Source organism: Budorcas taxicolor, chromosome 23, assembly GCF_023091745.1.
Source record: "Budorcas taxicolor isolate Tak-1 chromosome 23, Takin1.1, whole genome shotgun sequence".
Lineage (NCBI taxonomy): Eukaryota > Metazoa > Chordata > Mammalia > Artiodactyla > Bovidae > Budorcas > Budorcas taxicolor.
The window spans coordinates 42,031,100-42,051,303 of NC_068932.1; the positions used below are offsets into that span (position 1 = coordinate 42,031,100).

Sequence of the window (20,204 nt, forward strand, 5' to 3'; positions counted from 1 at the left end):
ATCTACATGGGCACCTGGAACAGAGGATGGAGACAAGGAGAAGGAAAGGAGTCCTGGATTCCAGGCCCATCTTCCCCACATTTTTTTAAGAGAGAGATTTTGGTGTCTACAAGGTGGAAAATGCAGTTGAAAAATATTTAATATCAGCTCTTTTCAGTCTCGAACCTTTATATATCTTTTTGATATGACCGTATTTCTGTTTCAGATGTAATCACGGTGAGACTTGTAGTATGAATCACATATCTGGAAGGAGGCATTTTAAAAAATAATTTAATTTTGGGCTTTGCTGGGTTTTTGTTGCTGTGTGGGCTTTTCTCTAGTTGCAGCGAGAGGGCTTCTCAATGTGGTGGCTTCTCTTACTGCAGAGCACAGGCTTAGGTCACGCAGGCTCCAGTAGCTGCAGCTCCCAGGCTCTAAAGCATAGGCTCAGGAGCTGGGACACATGGGCTTAGATGCTCCGAGGCATGTGGGATCATCCCAGATCAGGGATCGAACCTGTGTCACCTGCTTTCACAGGCCGATTCTTTACCACTGAGCCACCAGGGAAGCTCTGGAAGGAAACATTTTGTAAATCAACAGACTACAACTACCAGAAGCTGTAAAACTGGTAAAACTGTAAAAAGGGTTCAGCTTGGAGTGACAGACATTCCTCCTGAACAACAATGGAAATACTGTCTTACAGCTTGTATGTTGTCCCATCAATTAGAAAAGAACAGAAAAATATGCAAGTTCTCGAGTGGCCATAGTGAGAGCATGTCCCATATACTGTGTCACCTTCGTAGCGAGCATGTTACAAATGAATGAGTATGTAAATTAGTCCTCATTTGAAAGAATTGACCACAGTATCAATTGCAAAACACCCCCTTTCATAAAGCATTTTAAGACAAGATAGTTGAGGGAGGTAGGCTCAAGAGGAAGGGGATACATATACACTCACCAGCAGATCTGCGTTGTACGGCAGAAACCAACACAACATTGTAAGAGCAGTTATCCTCCAGTTAGAAAAGAAAAGAGAGTTGAAAAGAAAAAATTTCTGTTTCCTTAGACAAGTAGCTTCCAGAGTGGATACATTTATTTTTTAAATGTGAATCATCACCTTTCAACCCACATATGATACTTATAATTTCTAAAAATTAAGCCTGCCTGAGAGAACTGCAATCTCTTTAATTCATATGCCTCAACCCCTCAATGCAGATCCTCAGAATTTCATGCTTTATATATACAGAAAAGGGTTCTGGAAAGAGGAAACTACCAGTCCAGAAAGGAAAACAGTTCCTTGTATCTTTTGGATTGACTGAGATAAAATAAAGTGACTTCTCTCATTTTACATCAAACACTAGACTAAAATAACATTCCTAAGAAGGACCAGGCAGCTCTGATTTGTACTTCCCTCTCTACTACGACACTGTACTGAAACCAGTAATATTAACCTCAGTGTAAACTACTTTCACACATGCCAAACACTGCATTTTCCTCATTACCTGAGATAAACAATACAAAATGTAAATGAGTGATCTGAAAGAAAGTTTCCAAGTCTTAAGGATCCAACTTTTCAAAAACAATTAGATAAATTATCAAATACTCTAAGCATTATTTTTCAGACTCCTAAGACTGTAAAAAGTCTTTGTATAAAAAAAAGTCCTTCAACGAAATACATATACAGTACAAACTAATGAACTGCTTTAGAAATCCTTAAAATCTTAAACATTTAATCCAGAAGCATACACAAATTTCAGTAAGAGTGAAAAATATTACAAACAAAAATAACTGACGATCCCACCATGTTAACTTAGCGTACAGTACTAGATTTACAGCGTGTGCGGGAAAATGAACACTGAGGTCACGTAAGTAAGTGGTAATATTTCAAAGGACATTAAATACTTGCTTTTCATAAACGTTCTGGGGTGCGGTTTGGCTTTGTAATAAATATGTAATAAATATCTGTAGTACTTTGTACATGTTGAGTGTTTATCTTTCTCCATTTGAAAGTCCTTCTCCAGAGTCATAATGTCTCAGAGGCATCCCAGAAGGTGGGGAGTTTGGATGTTGCAGCAAGTCCATTAACAAAGCAATCTTATTATCTATGTGCTCCTGGAGTTTATATATTCGCTGATCAATGTAGTCTGTAAGTTTCTTTTCCATCAGTTCCAAATTTTTAGAAAGAATCTTTTCCAAATAGGAACAAACAGGTTGCTCTTCTACTCTGAAAATAAATTAAAAAAAAAATATTATGACAATTTTCCCTCGTATTATAACCACCAAAATACACTACAATAAAGCAGCCAATACACATTGTCTCCACAACTACATTCTGTCTCCTTCCAACATATTTCCAGGTTCTTGACGCATACAATCTCGAATGCTCAAAGCATTATTGCTTCGGTTCTTTAAATATTTAAGTATAAATTGAAATTAAGAGTATGAAGATGACAGAATTTCTACCCTCAAAAACAAGTCTTTAGATACAAAGGGTCTTTCTTTTTGGTTTTGCATTCCAAATCAAAAGCAATCTTGCTTTTTCTTTAAGGTCTTTGTATGTCTTCCAAGTCCTTCCCGAAGCATTTTAAGTCTTCTCTTTGCTTTATCCGAACAACCTTCTAAAGCATTGGAAGGACAAAGAAAGTGAATTTCAGAGTGTGGTCCACAAAACCCTAGGATCTCCTATTTTCCTGGGTGTTCCATGAGGTCAAAACTATTTTTTTATAATAACACTAAGTTATCTCAACATGAATTGTACAATAAATGTACAATGAATTATCCAGAGGCCACACCATGTATAATGTCATTACTGTGATGAATAATCGCTATCTGGTTGTGTATTCTGTTTCCTAGAATTCTTTAAGGTAGCAGGTTTAGGGTATAGATAAATGTTTTTCTCAGGGTAACTCAGTTTGTTCTCAGTATTTCTACTGTGGTCTTACTAGATATATTGAGTTATACACGCTATAAGGCAACATATAGCTTCCCTAGTGGCTCAGAGGGTAAAGCGTTTGTCTGCAATGCAGGTAGACCTGGGTTTGATCCCTGGGTCAGGAAGAGCCTCTGGAGAAGGAAATGGCAACCCACTCCAGTACCTCTGCCTGAAAAATCCTATGGACGGAGGAGCAGGGTAGGCTACAGTCCATGGGGTCACAAAGAGTTGGACACGACTGAGCAACATCACTTCACTTCACTTCAGGCAACATATATGAAACTACAACCCAAAGTCAATACAGTCTTACATACATTTGAAACAATACCATTCTCATTAAACTTTCTAAAAAGAAAATATGGTATTTTTTCAAAAAGATATTTATGTTACTATGTAATGGGTTTGTTATTTCTAAACTAATAAATATTTTTATATAGCCTACATAAATAAAAGTTCTTTGGAGTGCTCATTTATTTTTAAGAGGGTAAAGACCATAAACTTTGAGAACCACTACTCTAGAATGTAGTGGTTTCTAGTACTCATGCATGGATGAGAGAGTTGGACCGTAAAGAAGGCTGAGCACCAAGGAACTGATGCTTTCAAACTGTGGTGCTGGAGAAGAGAGTCCTTTGGACTACAAGGAGATCAAACCAGTCAAACCTAAAGAAAATCAACCCTGAAGATTCACTGGAAGGACTGATGCTGAAGCTGAAGCTCCAATACTCTGGCCGCCTGATGTGAAGGGCCAACTCATTGGAAAAAGATCCTGATGCTGGGAAAGAATGAAGGCAGGAGAAGGGAATGACAGAGAATGACATGGCTGGAGGCATCACCGACTCAATGGACATGAGTCTGAGCCAGCTCTGGGAGATGGTGAAGGACAGGGAAGCCTGGCGTGCTGCAGTCCACGGGGTTGCAGAGAGTCAAACAACAATGACTAAACAACAACACTCTTTTTATTGTTCTCTTTATTTTCTTCTTTAAAAAAAAATATATATTTATTTAAAATTTTTTAATATAAATTTATTTTAATCTTTATTTTCAAATAACTATAGATTCATAGGAAGTAAAGACACTGCATTTGTCCAGTACCCGTCATCCAGTGGTCCTGGTCTCTACTTCTTACCTAACTATGGAATGATATCCAGACCAGGCATTTGATGTCAGTAGTGTGTGTATGCCATTTTATCACTCGTACACACATTCATGTAAATATCACCACAATCAAGAGACAGAACTATCCCTTAACTACAGTGAGCTCGCTCTCGCCACCCTTTCACTGCCACATCCACTTCCCTCATCTCCTCCATCCCGAACCCCTGGAAATCACTTACAGTGTTCATCTGTATTATGACAATGTTACACAAATGGACCCATGTAGCTTACCTCTTGAGACTCTCTTTTGTAGATCAGCATAATGCCTTTGCCCGACAACCAAACTGTTGCATGTGTCGACAGGCCATTCCTTTTTATTGCTGATAGCATCCCATGATATGGATATACCAGGGTTAATTGAACCATTCATCAATTTTAAGACACACTGGTTGCTTACAGTTTTGGGCTTTTACAAATAAAGCTTCTATGAACAACTGTGTATTGATTTTTATGTGGACAAAAATTCCTGGGGGACTTCCCTGGTGGTACAACAGATAGGAGTCCACCTTCCAACTTAGGGGACATGGGTTCACTCCCTGGTCGGGGAAGATTCCACATGCCACAGAGCAACTAATGAGACGTCCGTGCCAAGCAACGAAGAGCAGCCCCTGCTCGCCACAGCTCAAGAAAGCCCATGAGCACCAATGAAGACCTAGCACAACCAAAAATAAATTAATTAAAAAAATAAAGAAGTTTTCATTTCCCTGGGATAAATGTTCAGGAGTATGATTTCTGAGCCACATGGTAACAACATGTTTAGCTATGAGAAACTCCAAACAGTTTTTAAAGTGGCTGTACCACTTTAAGTCCCCATGAGCAATGTATGAGAGATCCAATTTCTCATTGGTATTTGGTTTTGTCACCATTTTTAAACTTTTTATTTTAACCATTTGAATAACTGTACAGTGGTATCTTGTGTCTTGTGGTTTTAATGTGCCCTTCCTTAATAGCCATGAGGTCAAAAATAGCTATCTTTTCATGTGATTATTTGCTCTGTACATCTTATTTGGTATAAATCTCTCTCTATGGTCTTTTGCCCATGTTCTAATTGGACTTTTTTTATGTTGAGTTTTCAGCACTCTCTATATTTTAGATGTAAGTCATTTGTTGGATTTGTAATCTGAAAATATTTTTTTCCCACTCTGGAACTTGTATTTTATTCCTCCTAAAAGAGTCTCACAGAGCAAAAGTTCTAATATTTTCATGGAGGTCAAACATTGTTGGTGTCTTGTCTAGGTTCCCAAAGACTGTCTCCTGTGGATTATTAGAAAACTTTCATTGCTTCATGTTTTACACTTACGGCTCTGATCCATTCTGAGTGAAGTTTTGTATAAGGTACGAAGTTTGGGTCATAGTTCACTTTTTGCTCTTTGGATATCCATCTGCTCCAGCACCATGAGTTAGAAAGATTCTTCTTCCTTCACTGAACTGCTGTTGCACCTCGGGCAACACTCAGTTGAGCACACCTGTGCGGGTCTATCTCTGAACCCTCTATTGGGCTCCACTGACCCTGTGTCTGCCCCTCTGCCATCACTGCCCTGTCTTGATACTCTCGCTGTAGAAGACTCAACACTGGAAGAGGGACTCCTCCCACTTCATCCTTTCTTCTCAAGGTTGTCTTAGCGATTCTTCCTCTTCTGCTTTTCACAGAATTTTTAAAATAATCTATGTCTATGTCTACAAAATATTGTGGTGAAATTTTAGATGTATTACATTAAACCTTCATATCAGTGGGGAGAACTGACAACTTTACTGTGTTAGAAATTCAATTTGTAATTTAACAGTTACCAGGAAAGAAACAATTCAGGTCCAACTGGTTTCACTGGAGACTTCCATCAATACCAAACATTATACGAAAGAAATCACATCAATTTTACACAATCTCTTCTAAAATACAGAACTCAAAAAAAAGTAGAACTCATTTTATGAGACCAGTATCACCCTCATAATATAAAACCAGACAAACAGTAAAAGATAAATACAGACTAGGATCTCCAATGAATTCTATATAAGAGTACTTGACAAAATATTAGCAAATCAGTTCTAGCATTGTATAGAAAAGAATTAGACACCACAATCAAGTGGGATATATTCTAGGTATGGTAGGCAGGTTCAGTTTTTGAAACTAATGTAATTCACCATATGAAGAGATTACTGAAGAAAATTCATGATCATATAAATGGCCATAGGAAAAATACTTGACAAAATCGTGTAACCCCTATGATGAAAGAAATTCTGATAACCAGGAACTAAGAAACACTAAGCTTCAGAGGCCCTAAGCAATCTGACTTCTCTCCACCTTTTATATAGTCTTTGTGTGTTTGCTGTATTATATCCAGGGATTTTTTTTATTGTTAATAGGGAGGATCTGAGAGAACTGGAGACATTCCAGCTCAGCAGGAATCAGAAAAGTGGAAGTGGAAGTCGTTCAGTCGTGTCCGACTCTTTGTGACCCTATGGACTCAGTTCATGGAATTTTCCAGGCCAGAATACTGGAGTGAGTAGCCTATCCCTTCTCCAGCGGATATTTTTGACCCAGGAATTGAACCAGGGTCTCCTGCACTGCAGGCAGATTCTTTACCAACTGAGCTATCAGGGAAGCGCAGTTTTTAAATGTTTAGGTTTTTTCTTCCTTTGCATTTTAGTATTTGTTTGTTTTGCCATGTCACAAGTTAACACTGATAAAGACTATCAACAATTAAAATACAGTTACATTTCCTTGTTCTTCCCAAGTAAGAACCCCCATTTGTTTCAATAACTTACTAAACTACTCATATTTCAATGCTATTAAATACATTAAGAAAATTTCAACCAATACAATGACCTCATTTGAGATGTAAAAAAAGTCTAAATCAAAAGACTGAAACAGTAAGGTAAAATAGTTAAGTCAGAACCATGGCTGAAGCCCTGAGTTCCCATCTAGTGCAGTATTTGGAAACATTCCATCTATCTAGAGGATGGTATGTGCGTGCTCAGTCATGCCCAGCTCTTTGCAGCCTCATGGACTGTGGCCCAGCAGGCTCCTCTGTCCATGGAATTTTCCAGGCAAGAATACTGGAGTGGGTTGCCATTTCCTAGTTCAGGGGATCTTCCCGACTCAGGGATTGAACCTGCATCTCTTGCGTCTCCTGCACATACTAAACACTTAACTACCCCTCAATCAGAGCAGGAGTGGAAAAAATTGGAATTACGAGATCAGAGAATCAGGGCCTGTACACTATTAACAATGACAAGCTGACAAATGTTTGGATGATTCCAAAATCAGCCCAGGTCACACAGGATCTACAAGGAAAATCCACTGCAATGGCTCACTTCATACAATCAGGCAAACAGTGTACACATCATGGCTACCACAGCTCCTCTCCTTTCATACAGGTAACTCTCTACTCCAGCCCCTGTCTGCTGCTTACACTCCTCCCACCCAACGCCTGAGAAGTGCTCAGCACCTCTAGTTTACACACTTCTTTCAAAGCAACGCATTCTACTCTGCAGAATATTTCTTTCCTCTATTTCTATCTGTGTCAATGGTGAAATGTAAAAGCTTCTACAGTTCTCTCCGGAAACAATTTCAGGCAGAAGCTACTGAAACAAACCTCTTTCCTCCACCTGCCTCCGCACCCTCCTCCACACCCCACCTCGACCACACAAGTCTAAACACTTACATGACACACCCAGTGTCTCCGCCGGGCTTGGTGATGCTGTCCTGCCACTTGGTGCCGGGTCCCACCCGGAGATGGCTCACCTGGCCACACAAATTCTGCAGAAGAGGTAGCAACTCGGAGTTAGGTATGTGTGAGCTGTCACTTGCTTTCTTTGATAAGAAAGAAGATACCGCATTCTTGAGATCATTCTCAAGAAGAGAATGGCTTTGCGGCACAATTTTACACTCTTGGAGGCTGCTCATACTTCCTCCACCAGCGGGCTGCAGACTTTCCTCAGTGTTAGTCTCCGAGTCTTCAGTCACGTTTCCAGATGTCAGTCCAGTTCTGAAAGGAAAAGGTGTGGAGGATGACTTGTCGAAGGCTCCCGCAGTAGACGAGGACTGCAGCCCCATCACGTGCTTGTGTCCCGTGTTTCCCAGTATCGACTGCAGCTGCTCTCCGATGGCAACACAATTCTAAGGAAGGCAGATAAGGAAACAGCAGGAGCATTAATGATAATGACAGCTAACTCTGGAGTAACCTAGAGTCAGGCAAGGTGCCTTCCTCCATCTGAGCCTCAGAACATTCACATGGAGTGGGCTACAGCCACTGTCCCAATATTGAGTTGAGGAGAAAACACTAAAGCTAACCCGGCCAAAGCAACACAGCCGTCCATGGCAGGACTAGGACTGGAACCCCGGACACCCAGCTCCAGAGTCAGGGCTTCTAGTCATTTCAGCGTAGTTTTGCTAAGGAAAATCTTCAAATAAATACAAGCTTACTTAGTAAAAATGCACAGGCATATTTTAATGTTTCCACTACAAAGGCCTTCTTAATCTATGGTATTTTCCAATGAGTCACAATAATTGGTAATTTTCCTAGAATTAAAAATCATCCGCCCACTGTCACATATGTAGGCCACCCTAAGGATATGCAATTTGTTTTCACTGGAAGATAGACTAGACAGTTACTTGCTTAAAGTCTGATGTTCTACTTATATACTTAAAGTCTGAATACTTTTGTGACATTTTCAATTATTAAAATAAGCTACGTTGGGGCCATGTCTGCTGTAATAATTTGTAGGGTAATGGTTATGTTCTGTGGCCTCAGCTCAGTAGGCTATATTACTTCCTGAGAAGACTGGTCCACACCTGTTAGGTTACAGTTGCCTCCAGAGAGGCGTGCTCTTCATAGGAATGCTTCATAGGAATGCATGCTCTTCCTCAATGTTTCCACAAGAGAAAAGCAACACTACCTCCAGCCTAGCTAACTGTTACATCACATGGCTCGACCCTAAATTCTAAACCCAGAACTCTACTAGAAATTCTCTTTTATCAACGTATCTGTTTGTTTATTTATTTTGTTGCACTCTACCACATGAGGGATCTTAATTCTGCAACCAAGGTTCGAACCCATGCCCCCTGCAGGTGGAAGCTTGGAGTCTTAACCACTGGACCACCAGGGAAGTCCTAGAGATTCTTATCAGGGGATATCATCTCATAGTTAATACTGTTCAATACCTTGTAAGAGAGACTAAGAAAAGTATTATTATTCAAGATCAGGTGAAGACACTAGATCCATAAATTTTCTGGATATACTAAAAAATGATCCGTGGATAAACTTAGCCCAGAACTCATTCATTCAACAAATATTTACCAGAAATCTACTCTGTGTTAGGTACTGTTTCAGGCCCTGGAAATAAGACAGTGAAAAGCAAACACAAATTTGTATATGTACTCCCAGAATTCTGAAAAATTAAATATTTATCTCTGAACATCTTAAAAGGATTTGCTTTAACTTTTTAATCACCTTGAAAAAACAAGGACAAAGAGAATCTTTTTATTTTTTAAGATGAACAAGGTAAACAGTGAAAACTCTTAGAATAACTCAATATATTTTCTTTGAGAAAATGGCCCAGAGCTTTCACTCAGATAACTTTAAATGACAAACATATGCCAGACACTATCAGACAGAATTCTTACTCAATTATTTTAAACCGCTGAAGCAAAAACAAATCAAAGTCAGCACATGTGAACTCCAAATACAAGGAAATAAGAAACCACTTTAATAAAACTTTTCAGGAAACAAGGAACCACAAGGCTCAGGTGAAGCAAGGAGAGGCCAGGAAGCTGCTCCCAGGCCCTTCCTCTCCCCTCAGGACAAGCCCTGCCCCAAAGAACATATGCAGGCTCCCGACAGTGTGCGTGGCTCCACCCCTTACACAGAAGAAGGGGTTCTGATCATGAAACACCCCTCCTCTACACTCAACAGATACTTACAGAGCTTATGCGACACTTCTCAGAAAGACAGTCCATGGATTACTTGTTTGCAAACAAAAGCAATTCCAGAGAACCAGGTATATCCCATGAAAATCATTCCATAAATATAGTCTTCCCATAGAAATAGGATATTTATTAGCATGTTTAAAAGATTTCACAGGATCTCCTTTCTTCCTCAGGGTGTTTCCCAAATGCCCCCACAGGTAAGGATTTAGCATATGCATATAAGGGGAAACAAGTTACAGTAACATGTGCTGCTGGTTGGAGGACTTGCATTTTTGGATGAGACAAAGCTACAACACACATACCAAGCTTGAGAGTGAGGTAAGAGTCGGGCAAGCACTCCTATGATTTACCTAATGCACTTCTGAACTGACATAAATTCATGAGGAAGAAAGCATATTGTTTTGGGAATTAAATAAACAAGCAAAAAAAAAAAACCAAACCCTTAGAGACATGGCCAAAAAAACACCTGAAACTTTGGCATCATTTCTTTTCCAAAGACAAGCTTTTAAAACATAAGTATCAGTCATGAACTGATTTTTTAAAATTCATTAATCCTCTTGAATGTTTCCAAAATCTTTCACACACACACAGTTTCTTCTGTTTTTAAATTTTTAATCTCTATGTCCACTGGATCTTTCCCCTTAAACATTTGTTCTTAAAATACACTATGCATAGGGCCCATCTGATGTTGCTGGTTAGAAATAGTTGAGTCCTGGATCACACCCTCAGGGTTTTAGGTCATAACTGAGGGCCAGTGTTCTGTCTTTATAAGCATTCCAAGGGATTCTGATACAGGCAGGTTCCTTATCTCTGGCCTTCCTGAAACAACCTACTTTAACCTGGCTACCTCCACATTCCAACTACTTTCTAATCCCTCAGAATCTGGTTTCCATCTCCTCACTATTCAAGCTGACCCACGAGGGATCTGCTGCAAAAGAAGCTGAGTTGATAATCAAGGAACATACACATTAGAGTCATAAATAAGATATCAGATTCCTGTTTGCACAAAGCTTATATTTTAATGAGATAAACAGAGCAATATATATACATGTATATATGTGTGTATGTGTCTATAAAACAACAAAAATAATGAAGAAAGCCACGATGAAAATATGATACAGATAGTGCAGGAAAGTCTAATCTAACAGTGTGGCTGGTGAAGGTCTCGCTCAAAATGGAACATTCAAGATGAGGCTGAAAGAACAAGAAAAGGGCAGACTTGCTAAGATCGAGAAGAGGGGATTCTGGCCAAAGAGAACAGTTAAGAGTGCAGAGGTCCTGAGGTGGGAGCACAGGTGGCTATCTGGGGAACACACACCTCAGAACGTCTAGAGACGAGCATCTGAGATGCGACAGGAGATGGGGTTGAGGAGGGCACGACGGCCCAGATCTGAGATGACAGGATGAGGAATCTGGATTAACTCTGGGGTGAGGAGAAGCAGTTCGGGGACATTACACAGGGGAAGTCGAGTCTGATGGACACTCTGAGATCATCCTGGTTGCTCTGTGGAGAGGGAGCACTGGAGCAGGAGCACCTGTTAGGAACCTCCTGAGCTATGCAGGTGAGATCACTGTACCAGAGAACAGAGAGGATGGACTCTGTTCTTTTGGAAGCTCTCCTTTCCGAGGTTTCCAAGATCATCACCAGCTCTCCTGTTCTCCTATGTTTGCCCATCCCACCAATGATACTCCTACTAAATTAATGTTGGCAAATCTCGCAGAAGTTATGACATTTTTATTTGTATTATTTGATTTAAACTTTCACATTCATCCTATGATCTCAGCAGCATTGCTAGATTGTAAACAATTACCTTTTAGATTATAAACATGAAGAAGTTTATCCTTAAATAGAGGAAGCAATGCTAAATAACACGGAACTAACACTGTCAGCATTGAATTCAGGTCTCCTGACATCAGAGTTGGACTATAAAGAAAGCTGAGTGCTGAAGAACTGATGCTTTTGAACTGTGGTATTGGAGAAGACTCTTGAGAGTCCCTTGGACTGAAGGGAGATCCAACCAATCCATTCTAAAGGAGATTGGTCCTGGGTGTTCACTGGAAGGACTGATGTTGAAGCTGAAACTCCAATACTTTGGCCACCTGATGCCAAGAGCTGACTCAGTGGAAAAGACCCTGATGCTGGGAAAGATTGAGGGCAGGAGGAGAAGGGGAAGACAAAGGATGAGATGGTTGGATGGCATCACTGACTCAATGGACATGGGTTTGGGGGGACTCTGGGAGTTGGTGATGGACAGAGAAGCCTGGCGTGCTGCGGTTCATGGGGTCACAAAGAGTCAGACACGACTGAGCGACTGAACTGAGCTGACATCACATCTCTGCTACTCTAAATAGTGGCTCCTGCTCTCCGGCTCCTCGCCCCTCTCCGTGTGCTCTGAGAAAACGCAGCTGCTCGCCCATGGTCTTCCCTCCTGGCCCCGGTCCCTCCCCTCACCACCTTCTCTGTCATCTACTAGGGATGCTCCTGCCCCTCTGTGTTTCCGAAGGCTTACAACGTCACCCCAGGAATGTGGTATTCACATAGAAAACTCAATACTCCCAAATTAAACTACTTTTTTTCCCTCCAAGTCACTCCCTCCCTTGCGTTCCTTGTGTACTACTGGCATCACCATCTTCAAAAGTTTGGTTTCATGTTTGATTCTATTTTCCTCCCCAAAACCCCATACAAGTTATTGTCAAGTCCCAATGGTTCCACTGTTGTAGTATCTCACAACCCAGCACTATGGTCCTCCTTCAAGTTTAGACCCTCTTAACCCTCATCTCGACGAGAAATAACACAGAGATCCTTTCCTTCCTGCAGTCTCACTTTCTACTGACTCCTCATCTTACACGTAATAGCGGACTAGAGTTAATTAAAACAGGTAAAACACGCCCACAAGCTTCATAAGAGCATTCAAAATCCTCTATGATCCGGCCCTAGTCTACCTGAAGCTTCCCCTACTGCTTCTTCACTCCAGAAAAATGAACTTCTATCCATTTCCTAGCTACATTATACTCCTTCCAGGACTGAAGATTTAATCCATACTGCTCTCTCTCTCAAGTTGCAGCCCTCCAAATTCACATGCCTAATCCTACCTATGTAGTCCCCTAATAAGACCACAGAGACCTTTAGGGACAGGCCATAGAGTAATTCACCTTGGAACCTTCTGTAGTAACTAGAACAGAGCATCATTCACGAAGAAGGGGCTAAGTAAATACTTGCTGAATGAATAAATGAGTGAATTCATAGAAAATTATGAAGTCTGCAATAGAAATCTTTTATTTGTAAGGGCATAAGGCTACAGAATGTTACTTTTAGAAAAGTTAGTAAAGATAACAGTCATATCAATAACAATAGTTAAATGGAAAAGATTTATGTCACCACATGTCCTAATAAAAAGCTCTTATTTAAAGAACTGTAATGGTATCTGGAAAGAAATCCATTCCTACTCACCTGCTGCTGGAATCTCACCATATTCATCAACTGCTGAGCTCCAGGTGATAACTTTGACCCCATGGACTCCATGATGGTTTGGACCCTCTCCAGGTCTATCCTTGAGCCTAGAGCGGGAGAGCCTGCTGAAGAAGGTGCCGAGACTGGCCTTACGAGTACCACAACTTTACTGATGAACACACAGTTCTTTTCACCAAAGGAGAGCAGCTATTATAACAAAGAAGTTCAGCAAAATTAATAGTAATAAAAACAACCATTATTTAAGGTCATTTCTTATTAATACTGAAGAAAGAAGCATTCAAGAATCTAAAAATTAAATTCAACTAGATTTTTAAGTTGTCTCTAGAATAGTCAAAGCCAAGAAAAGATTCAAAAGAATAGGAAAATGTAAAAAGTCCTTTTTAAGTAAAAGATTACATATAAATGTTTTATTTAATAATGCTTTTTTTTGTTTAAGGAATTAAAAGATAAACTGTATCAATCTGAGATCTTACCATCCTGAAACATGCTATATCATTTAATACAAAAGAAGACTGTCCAGGATCCCATGTAAAATGTTTGTGAAGTGCTAAATATAACTCAGTATTTTAGAATTAAAACCATACGGAATATTAAGACAACCTAAAATTCTGAAAGAAATAGGAATACCAGACCACCTAACCTGCCTCTTGAGAAATCTGTATGCAGGTCAGGAAGCAACAGTTAGAACTGGACATGGAACAACAGACTGGTTCCAAATAGGAAAAGGAGTACGTCAAGGCTGTATATTCTCACCCTGCTTATTTAACTTCTATGCAGAGTACATCATGAGAAACACTGGAATGGAAGAAGCACAAGCTGGAATCAAGATTGCCGGGAGAAATATCAATAACCTCAGATATGCAGATGACACCACCCTTATGGCAGAAAGTGAAGAGGAGCTAAAAAGCCTCTTGATGAAAGTGAAAGAGGAGAGTGAAAAAGTTGGCTTAAAGCTCAACAAAATGAAGATCATGGCATCTGATCCCATCACTTCATGGGAAATAGATGGGGAAACAGTAGAAACAGTGTCAGACTTTATTTTTTGGGGATTCAAAATCACTGCAGATGGTGACTGCAGCCATGAAATTAAAAGACGCTTACTCCTTGGAAGAAAAGTTATGACCAACCTAGATAGTATATTCAAAAGCAGAGACATTACTTTGCCGACTAAGGTCCGCCTAGTCAAGGCTATGGTTTTTCCTGTGGTCATGTATGGATGTGAGAGTTGGACTGTGAAGAAGGCTGAGCGCCAAAGAATTGATGCTTTTGAACCTGTGGTGTTGGAGAAGACTCTTGAGAGTCCCTTGGACTGCAAGGAGATCCAACCAGTCCATTCTGAAGGAGATCAACCCTGGGATTTCTTTGGAAGGAATGATGCTAAAGCTGAAGCTCCAGTACTTTGGCCACCTCATGCGAAGAGTTGACTCATTGGAAAAGACTCTGATGCTGGGAGGGACTGGGGGCAGGAGGAGATGGGGACGACAGAGGATGAGATGGCTGGATGGCATCACGGACTCGATGGACGTGAGTCTGAGTGAACTCCGGGAGTTGGTGATGGACAGGGAGGCCTGGCGTGCTGCGATTCATGGGGTTGCAAAGAGTCGGACACGACTGAGCAACTGAACTGAAGAGATCTCAATAGTTTACACATGAAAAATGAGTTCATGGTGATTTTCTAATTTATCAATAGAGTAAATAAAGGTCAATCTTTGAGCCTAGTTCTTGTGGCTTCTGTCCCAGGAGCTATTCAGTGCTCTATGCTGCCTCATCTTGTACATGCTTCTAAACCAAGATGTTTCCTGTGTGCTGTAGGACTGCAAAGTAGCAAAGTGGAAAGCAAACAGGATCTAGAATCAGACAGACCTGAGTTCGGTGAGGGCTGTGCCTGAGTGACCCTGGGCAGATGCTAAACTTGAGCCAGGGGTAAAATCAGTTCACATGGTTGTTATAAGGATTGTGCATTAAAATGTTCAGTGTATATCACTGAGTGAGTGCTCACAGATACACGTCAGTAACTATCATTTAACTTTCATAAACTATTGAAGGTACTACTGGCCCAGAAGAGGCCTTCATACAAACCCAGAGATTTTCCTAAATGAAACTCTCTGCACTCCCTGGGGCTTCCACAGCAGTTACAAACCCCATTCATCTTCAGAGACAACAAACCCATACATCACACAAAGACAGGTGAATACAGACTCATGATCTAAAAACTTGGTGTGGCACCAAAGATGTGACTGTCATCAGCAAGTAAGTACCTCATGAAAGGTATACACCCACATGTCAACATGCATATTATGCTTTTCAACCCCCAAGCCTTTCTCACCAGTGAATGTTGTACCTATTTTGCACACTTAATCTACCTGTCTTGCCACTATAATATGAGCAACATTCCAGTTTATTTCATAACTGCCACTTCCTAAATGCCTAATACAGCAGCCAGTATCTATAAGCACTCTAATATGTGTAAAGAGCCTCTTGATGAAAGTGAAAAAGGAGAGTGAAAAGTTGGCTTAAAGCTCATCATTAAGAAAACTAAGATCATAGCATCCGGTCTCATCACTTCATGGCAAACAGATGGGGAATCAGTGGAAACAATGGCTGACTTTATTTTTCTGGGCTCCAAAATCACAGCAGATGGTGACTGCAGCCATAAAATTAAAAGACGCTTACTCCTTGGAAGGAAAGTTATGACCAACCTAGATAGCATATTACAAAGCAGAGACACTACTTTGCCAACAAAGGTCTGTCTAGTCAAGGCTATGGTTTTCCCAGTGGTCATGTATGGATGTGAGAGGTGGACTATAAAGAAAGCTGAGTGCCAAAGAACTGATGCTTTTGAACTGTGGTGTTAGAGAAGACACTTGAGAGTCCCTTGGACTGTAAGGAGATCCAACCATTCTAAAGGAGATCAGTCCTGGGTGTTCATTGGAAAGACTGATGTTGAAGCTGAAATTCCAATACTTTGGCCACCTGATGCAAAGAGCTGACTCATTTGAAAAGACCCTGATGCTGGGAAAGATTGAGGGCAGAAGGAAAAGGGGATGACAGAGGATGAGATGGTTGGATGGCCTCACCGACTCAATGGACATGGGTTTGGGTGGACTCTGGGAGTTGGTGATGGATAGGGAGGCCTAGAGTACTGCAGTTCATAGGGTCGCAAAGAGTCAGACACAACTGAGCGACTGAACTGAATATGTGTTGGATGAATGCATCACTTTATTAAAATGACTTTAGAAGCCATTAGTGTATACACCTAAACAACATCTTGGGATAATTAGTTCTGTGCTCCTCTGTAAGTAATAATCAGCACAGAATTTTAAAGATAAAAATAATCCAAGAATTTTCTTTAGTTCCCAATTATTATCCATAAAGTAGGTCCCAAAAGATGAAGAAACTTGCCCAAGGTTACTTCTTTAGTCAGCAAGAGACTCACTTAATAGTCAAGGCTTATGATTTCCAGCTCAGTACCCTTCCTCTAGATCCAATGACAGCAGTAAAGCTTACCTTAATAAAATTTTTCATGCTGATGACACCAGTCTAAACTCCTTTAACTCTGTGATGCCCTTGTCTGAAATTTCTCTGTGTCCAACACTGCTATACTAACAAAAGTACATTGACATGACCACAGGAAATAAATGATAAAATTTTAGAAAAGAATTTCTTTTTACATGTTTACTAAGTATTTTTGAAATAAAACCAGGGACCATGCAGGACTAACCACATTATCAATTTATGGAAATAAATATATCTATATATTAGGAAAGCAACTGTAGTTTTACATTGGCTAAAATTTAGGAATGACTTACCTTTATTTTACAAGCATGTGTGGAAGACTCCAATTTTAGATATTTTTTGTACAAAGTAATCTTTTCATGTTCACTAAAAATAGAAAAGAACTGATTTATTAAAAATTTCATACATTATCACTAAGAAGAGTTATACTTAAAAATAAAGGTCTCGAGGACAATATTTTAATCCTCAGATTCAGTTTTCCTGGTGAGGTATGAACAGTAGAGACTTCCTACTGAATAGCACTAGATATGAAGACAACATCTGCCACTTACTAATTATAGGAGAAAATTAAATTAGACATCCAATGTATACTCATGTAGCACTGAGCATATTTTAAAGCTCAACAACATATTGTCATACACAATACACACAGTACATAAAACACCTCATACTTTGATTCATATTAAAGAAAGGTTAGAACAGAATATTCTTCATAAAAAATTGGGGAGAAAAAATCAAAAAGTCTAATAATGGGTTAAAACTTGGCAGTACAGAACAGTCTTGAGCTCATGCACTATTTGGTAACAGCATCCTACAAGAAAATGTTCAAAGTTCCAGGCTGAGTGACAAAGTGACTTTTGGAAAACAGATTCCTTGTGAGTTAAAGAAAACAAATGAGAAACTTAGCAGAACCTCATTTTCATCAAACTTTTTCCCAAACTAGCTATGATCTTTTACCAACTTCTCTCTCTTCCATTAGCTCTCCATTTCCACATTCATACACACAATTAGGCTGATCCAGACTGTCTTTAAGATCCCTAAAGGTCTAAACTTCTAGGTCTGCTGGTATGTTTTTATCTTTTCTTCCCTAGTCACCAATGTCAGAGAATCAACAAATACTGCAAAAGCTCAAGAAAATAAAACACTACTTCAGAAGAACACTTCCACATGCATAAGGCACAAACCTGTTATCCAGAACATTACAAACATTCTTGCCCCTACTGGTTCCACAGTACTCCTCTCCTAAGTACACTTCCATATTTCTTGCTGAACTTAAAATGCCAATAGAAACGATTTCTTCACCTCCATGAGGGTCACATCTCAGGTAAAGGAAGCAGGGGTTTTCATCTTGGTTGTTCAGGTTCCTTTTCAAAATCACCTGATCCTGGCTGAAAAGAAAATGAAGACTATTACGTGGTTTTATAGTGCTTCCCTCGTGGCTCAGCTGGTAAAGAATCTGCCTGCGAGGCAGGAGACCTAGATTCGATCCTTGGGTTGGGAAGATCCCCTGGAGAAGGGAATGGCAACCCACTCCAACATCCTTGCCAGGAAAATCCCATGGACAGGGGAGCCTGGTGGGCTACAGTACGTGGAGTGACAAAGAGTCGGACACTTTGTCCGACATTGTCCAACATTGAGTGACTAACACGCACACACAGCTCTGAATATTCATTGAAAGGACTGATGCTGAAGCTGAAGCTTCAATACTTTGGCCACCTGATGTGAAAAGCTGATTCATTAGAAAAGACCCTGATGATGGGAAAGATTGAAGGCAGAAGGTTGAGATGGTTGGGTGGCATCATTGATTCAATGGACATGAGTTTGAGCAAGCTCCAGTAGACAGTGATGGCAGGGAAGACTGGCCTGCTGCAGCCCATGGAGTTGAAAAGAGTCGGACACAACTGAGCGACTGAATGACAACATGCAGTATTATAGTCAGCTGTCATTAACAGAACACTGTCATTAACCCCTTAATGGGCCACAGGGGTTGACATGTTATCCAATTAATTGATATTTGCATTTGGAGTCCAAGCACCCTGCAAAGCACTGATCAAATAAATGCTCAATACATAAATCATGAGGAAATAATACTTTAGACTAGAGGGCTCTCCACTCTATTTCCCCCTGGACTTCTATCTACACTGTAAGCGACTTCCTGAAAACTGCCTGACCAGTTAATGAAGTGTACTTACTGGCTGGCCACTGTGAATTCAAAAACCGTTCAGAAGTGGGGGGGAGGGGGTTGTAGGCAGGTACAGAGTAAAGGGGAAAACTGTGCCATTTTCAAAATTAAACTGACGGAAGATTTTTCCACATTTGGATTTTTTAAGGCCTATTTTAGCCCACGGGCTTCCCAGCTGGCTCAGCGGTAAAGCATCCTTTCCAAAGGCAGGAGACAACGGGATACGCGGTTCGATCCCTGGGTGGGGGAAGATCCCCTGAAGGAGGAGACGGCAACCCACTCCAGTATTCTAAACTGGGCAATCCCTCGGACAGAGGAGCCTGGCGGGCTACTGTCCATAGGGTCGCGGGTCGCAAGAGTCAAGACACGACTGAAGGACTTTGCATGCATGCATTGGTAGACAGGTTTTTGTTTCAGTATAAGAGGCCGGTTCTGATCCCGACAAGGGGCCCCAGGAGCCGACGAGATGGACTCAAGGGGTGTGTGTGAAACGCTGTCTCCCGCTCACCGGCCCCCCGCCCCCAACATTCACACCCGAGTCCCCTCAGCTTTCCCGCGGACGCCCCTCTGTCCTCCCGCCACCCGGGCCCCGCCCTTTCGCCCTCGCCGCCCGCACAGCCCCGTCACCCGCTCGGCTCCGCTTCGGGCGCAGACCCTCTCCCCTCAGGGGCCCCGTCTCCCCTCGCGGCTCCCCCAGGAGCGCGACTCTGTCCCCGAGCACAACCCAGGCCCCGCCGGCCCAGCGCACCCCGAGGCGGGCGGCGCCAGCAGCTCCTCCCAGTCGGCGTCCCGGGCGCCGAGACCAGCCCGGGTGAGACGGAGACTCTGGGCCAAGGCTCCGCACGCGGCATCCCAGGAAGAGGCCAGGGTCAGGCGGCGGGTCAGCGACCCGTGTACGGTCTCGGTCTCCATTCGGCCACCCACGGACCGGGCCGGCTCCGGAACCTCTCTTTATAGCTCTTTAATTTGCGCCAGATCGAGGGAAGGTGAAGGAACAGGGCAACTTCCGGCTCGGCCCCCGGCAAACCTGAGAGCGGCCGCA

General features: G+C 41.4%; 1 protein-coding gene across 2 annotated transcripts; it reads right to left on the reverse strand.

The window, feature by feature from the left end:
* Positions 1 to 1,823: 1,823 nt before the first annotated feature.
* LOC128067933 (ATPase PAAT-like) lies at positions 1,824 to 20,204 on the reverse strand. Of its 2 annotated transcripts, none has more exons than XM_052661062.1 (6): positions 19,911 to 20,204; positions 18,165 to 18,368; positions 17,274 to 17,346; positions 13,444 to 13,650; positions 7,729 to 8,183; positions 1,824 to 2,203 (listed from the first exon to the last, which is right to left on the reverse strand). In XM_052661062.1, the coding sequence occupies exons 1-6, from the start codon at positions 20,072 to 20,074 to the stop codon at positions 1,969 to 1,971; spliced, it is 1,338 nt and encodes a 445-aa protein (XP_052517022.1). In that variant the 5' UTR covers positions 20,075 to 20,204; the 3' UTR covers positions 1,824 to 1,968. The 2 variants fall into 2 exon arrangements, with proteins under 2 accessions (XP_052517022.1, XP_052517023.1); XM_052661063.1 differs by having other exon boundaries at positions 2,018 to 2,198.

Coding starts and splice junctions, on each gene's coding strand:
- LOC128067933 (XM_052661062.1), bottom strand. CDS start 20,074: ATGGAGACCGAGACCGTACACGGGTCGCTGACCCGCCGCCTGACCCTG. Junction 18,369..19,910: donor CTGGCGCCGCCCGCCTCGGG/GTGCGCTGGGCC, acceptor TTTTCTTTTCAG/CCAGGATCAGGTGATTTTGA. Junction 13,651..17,273: donor CACATGCTTGTAAAATAAAG/GTAAGTCATTCC, acceptor TTGTTATAATAG/CTGCTCTCCTTTGGTGAAAA.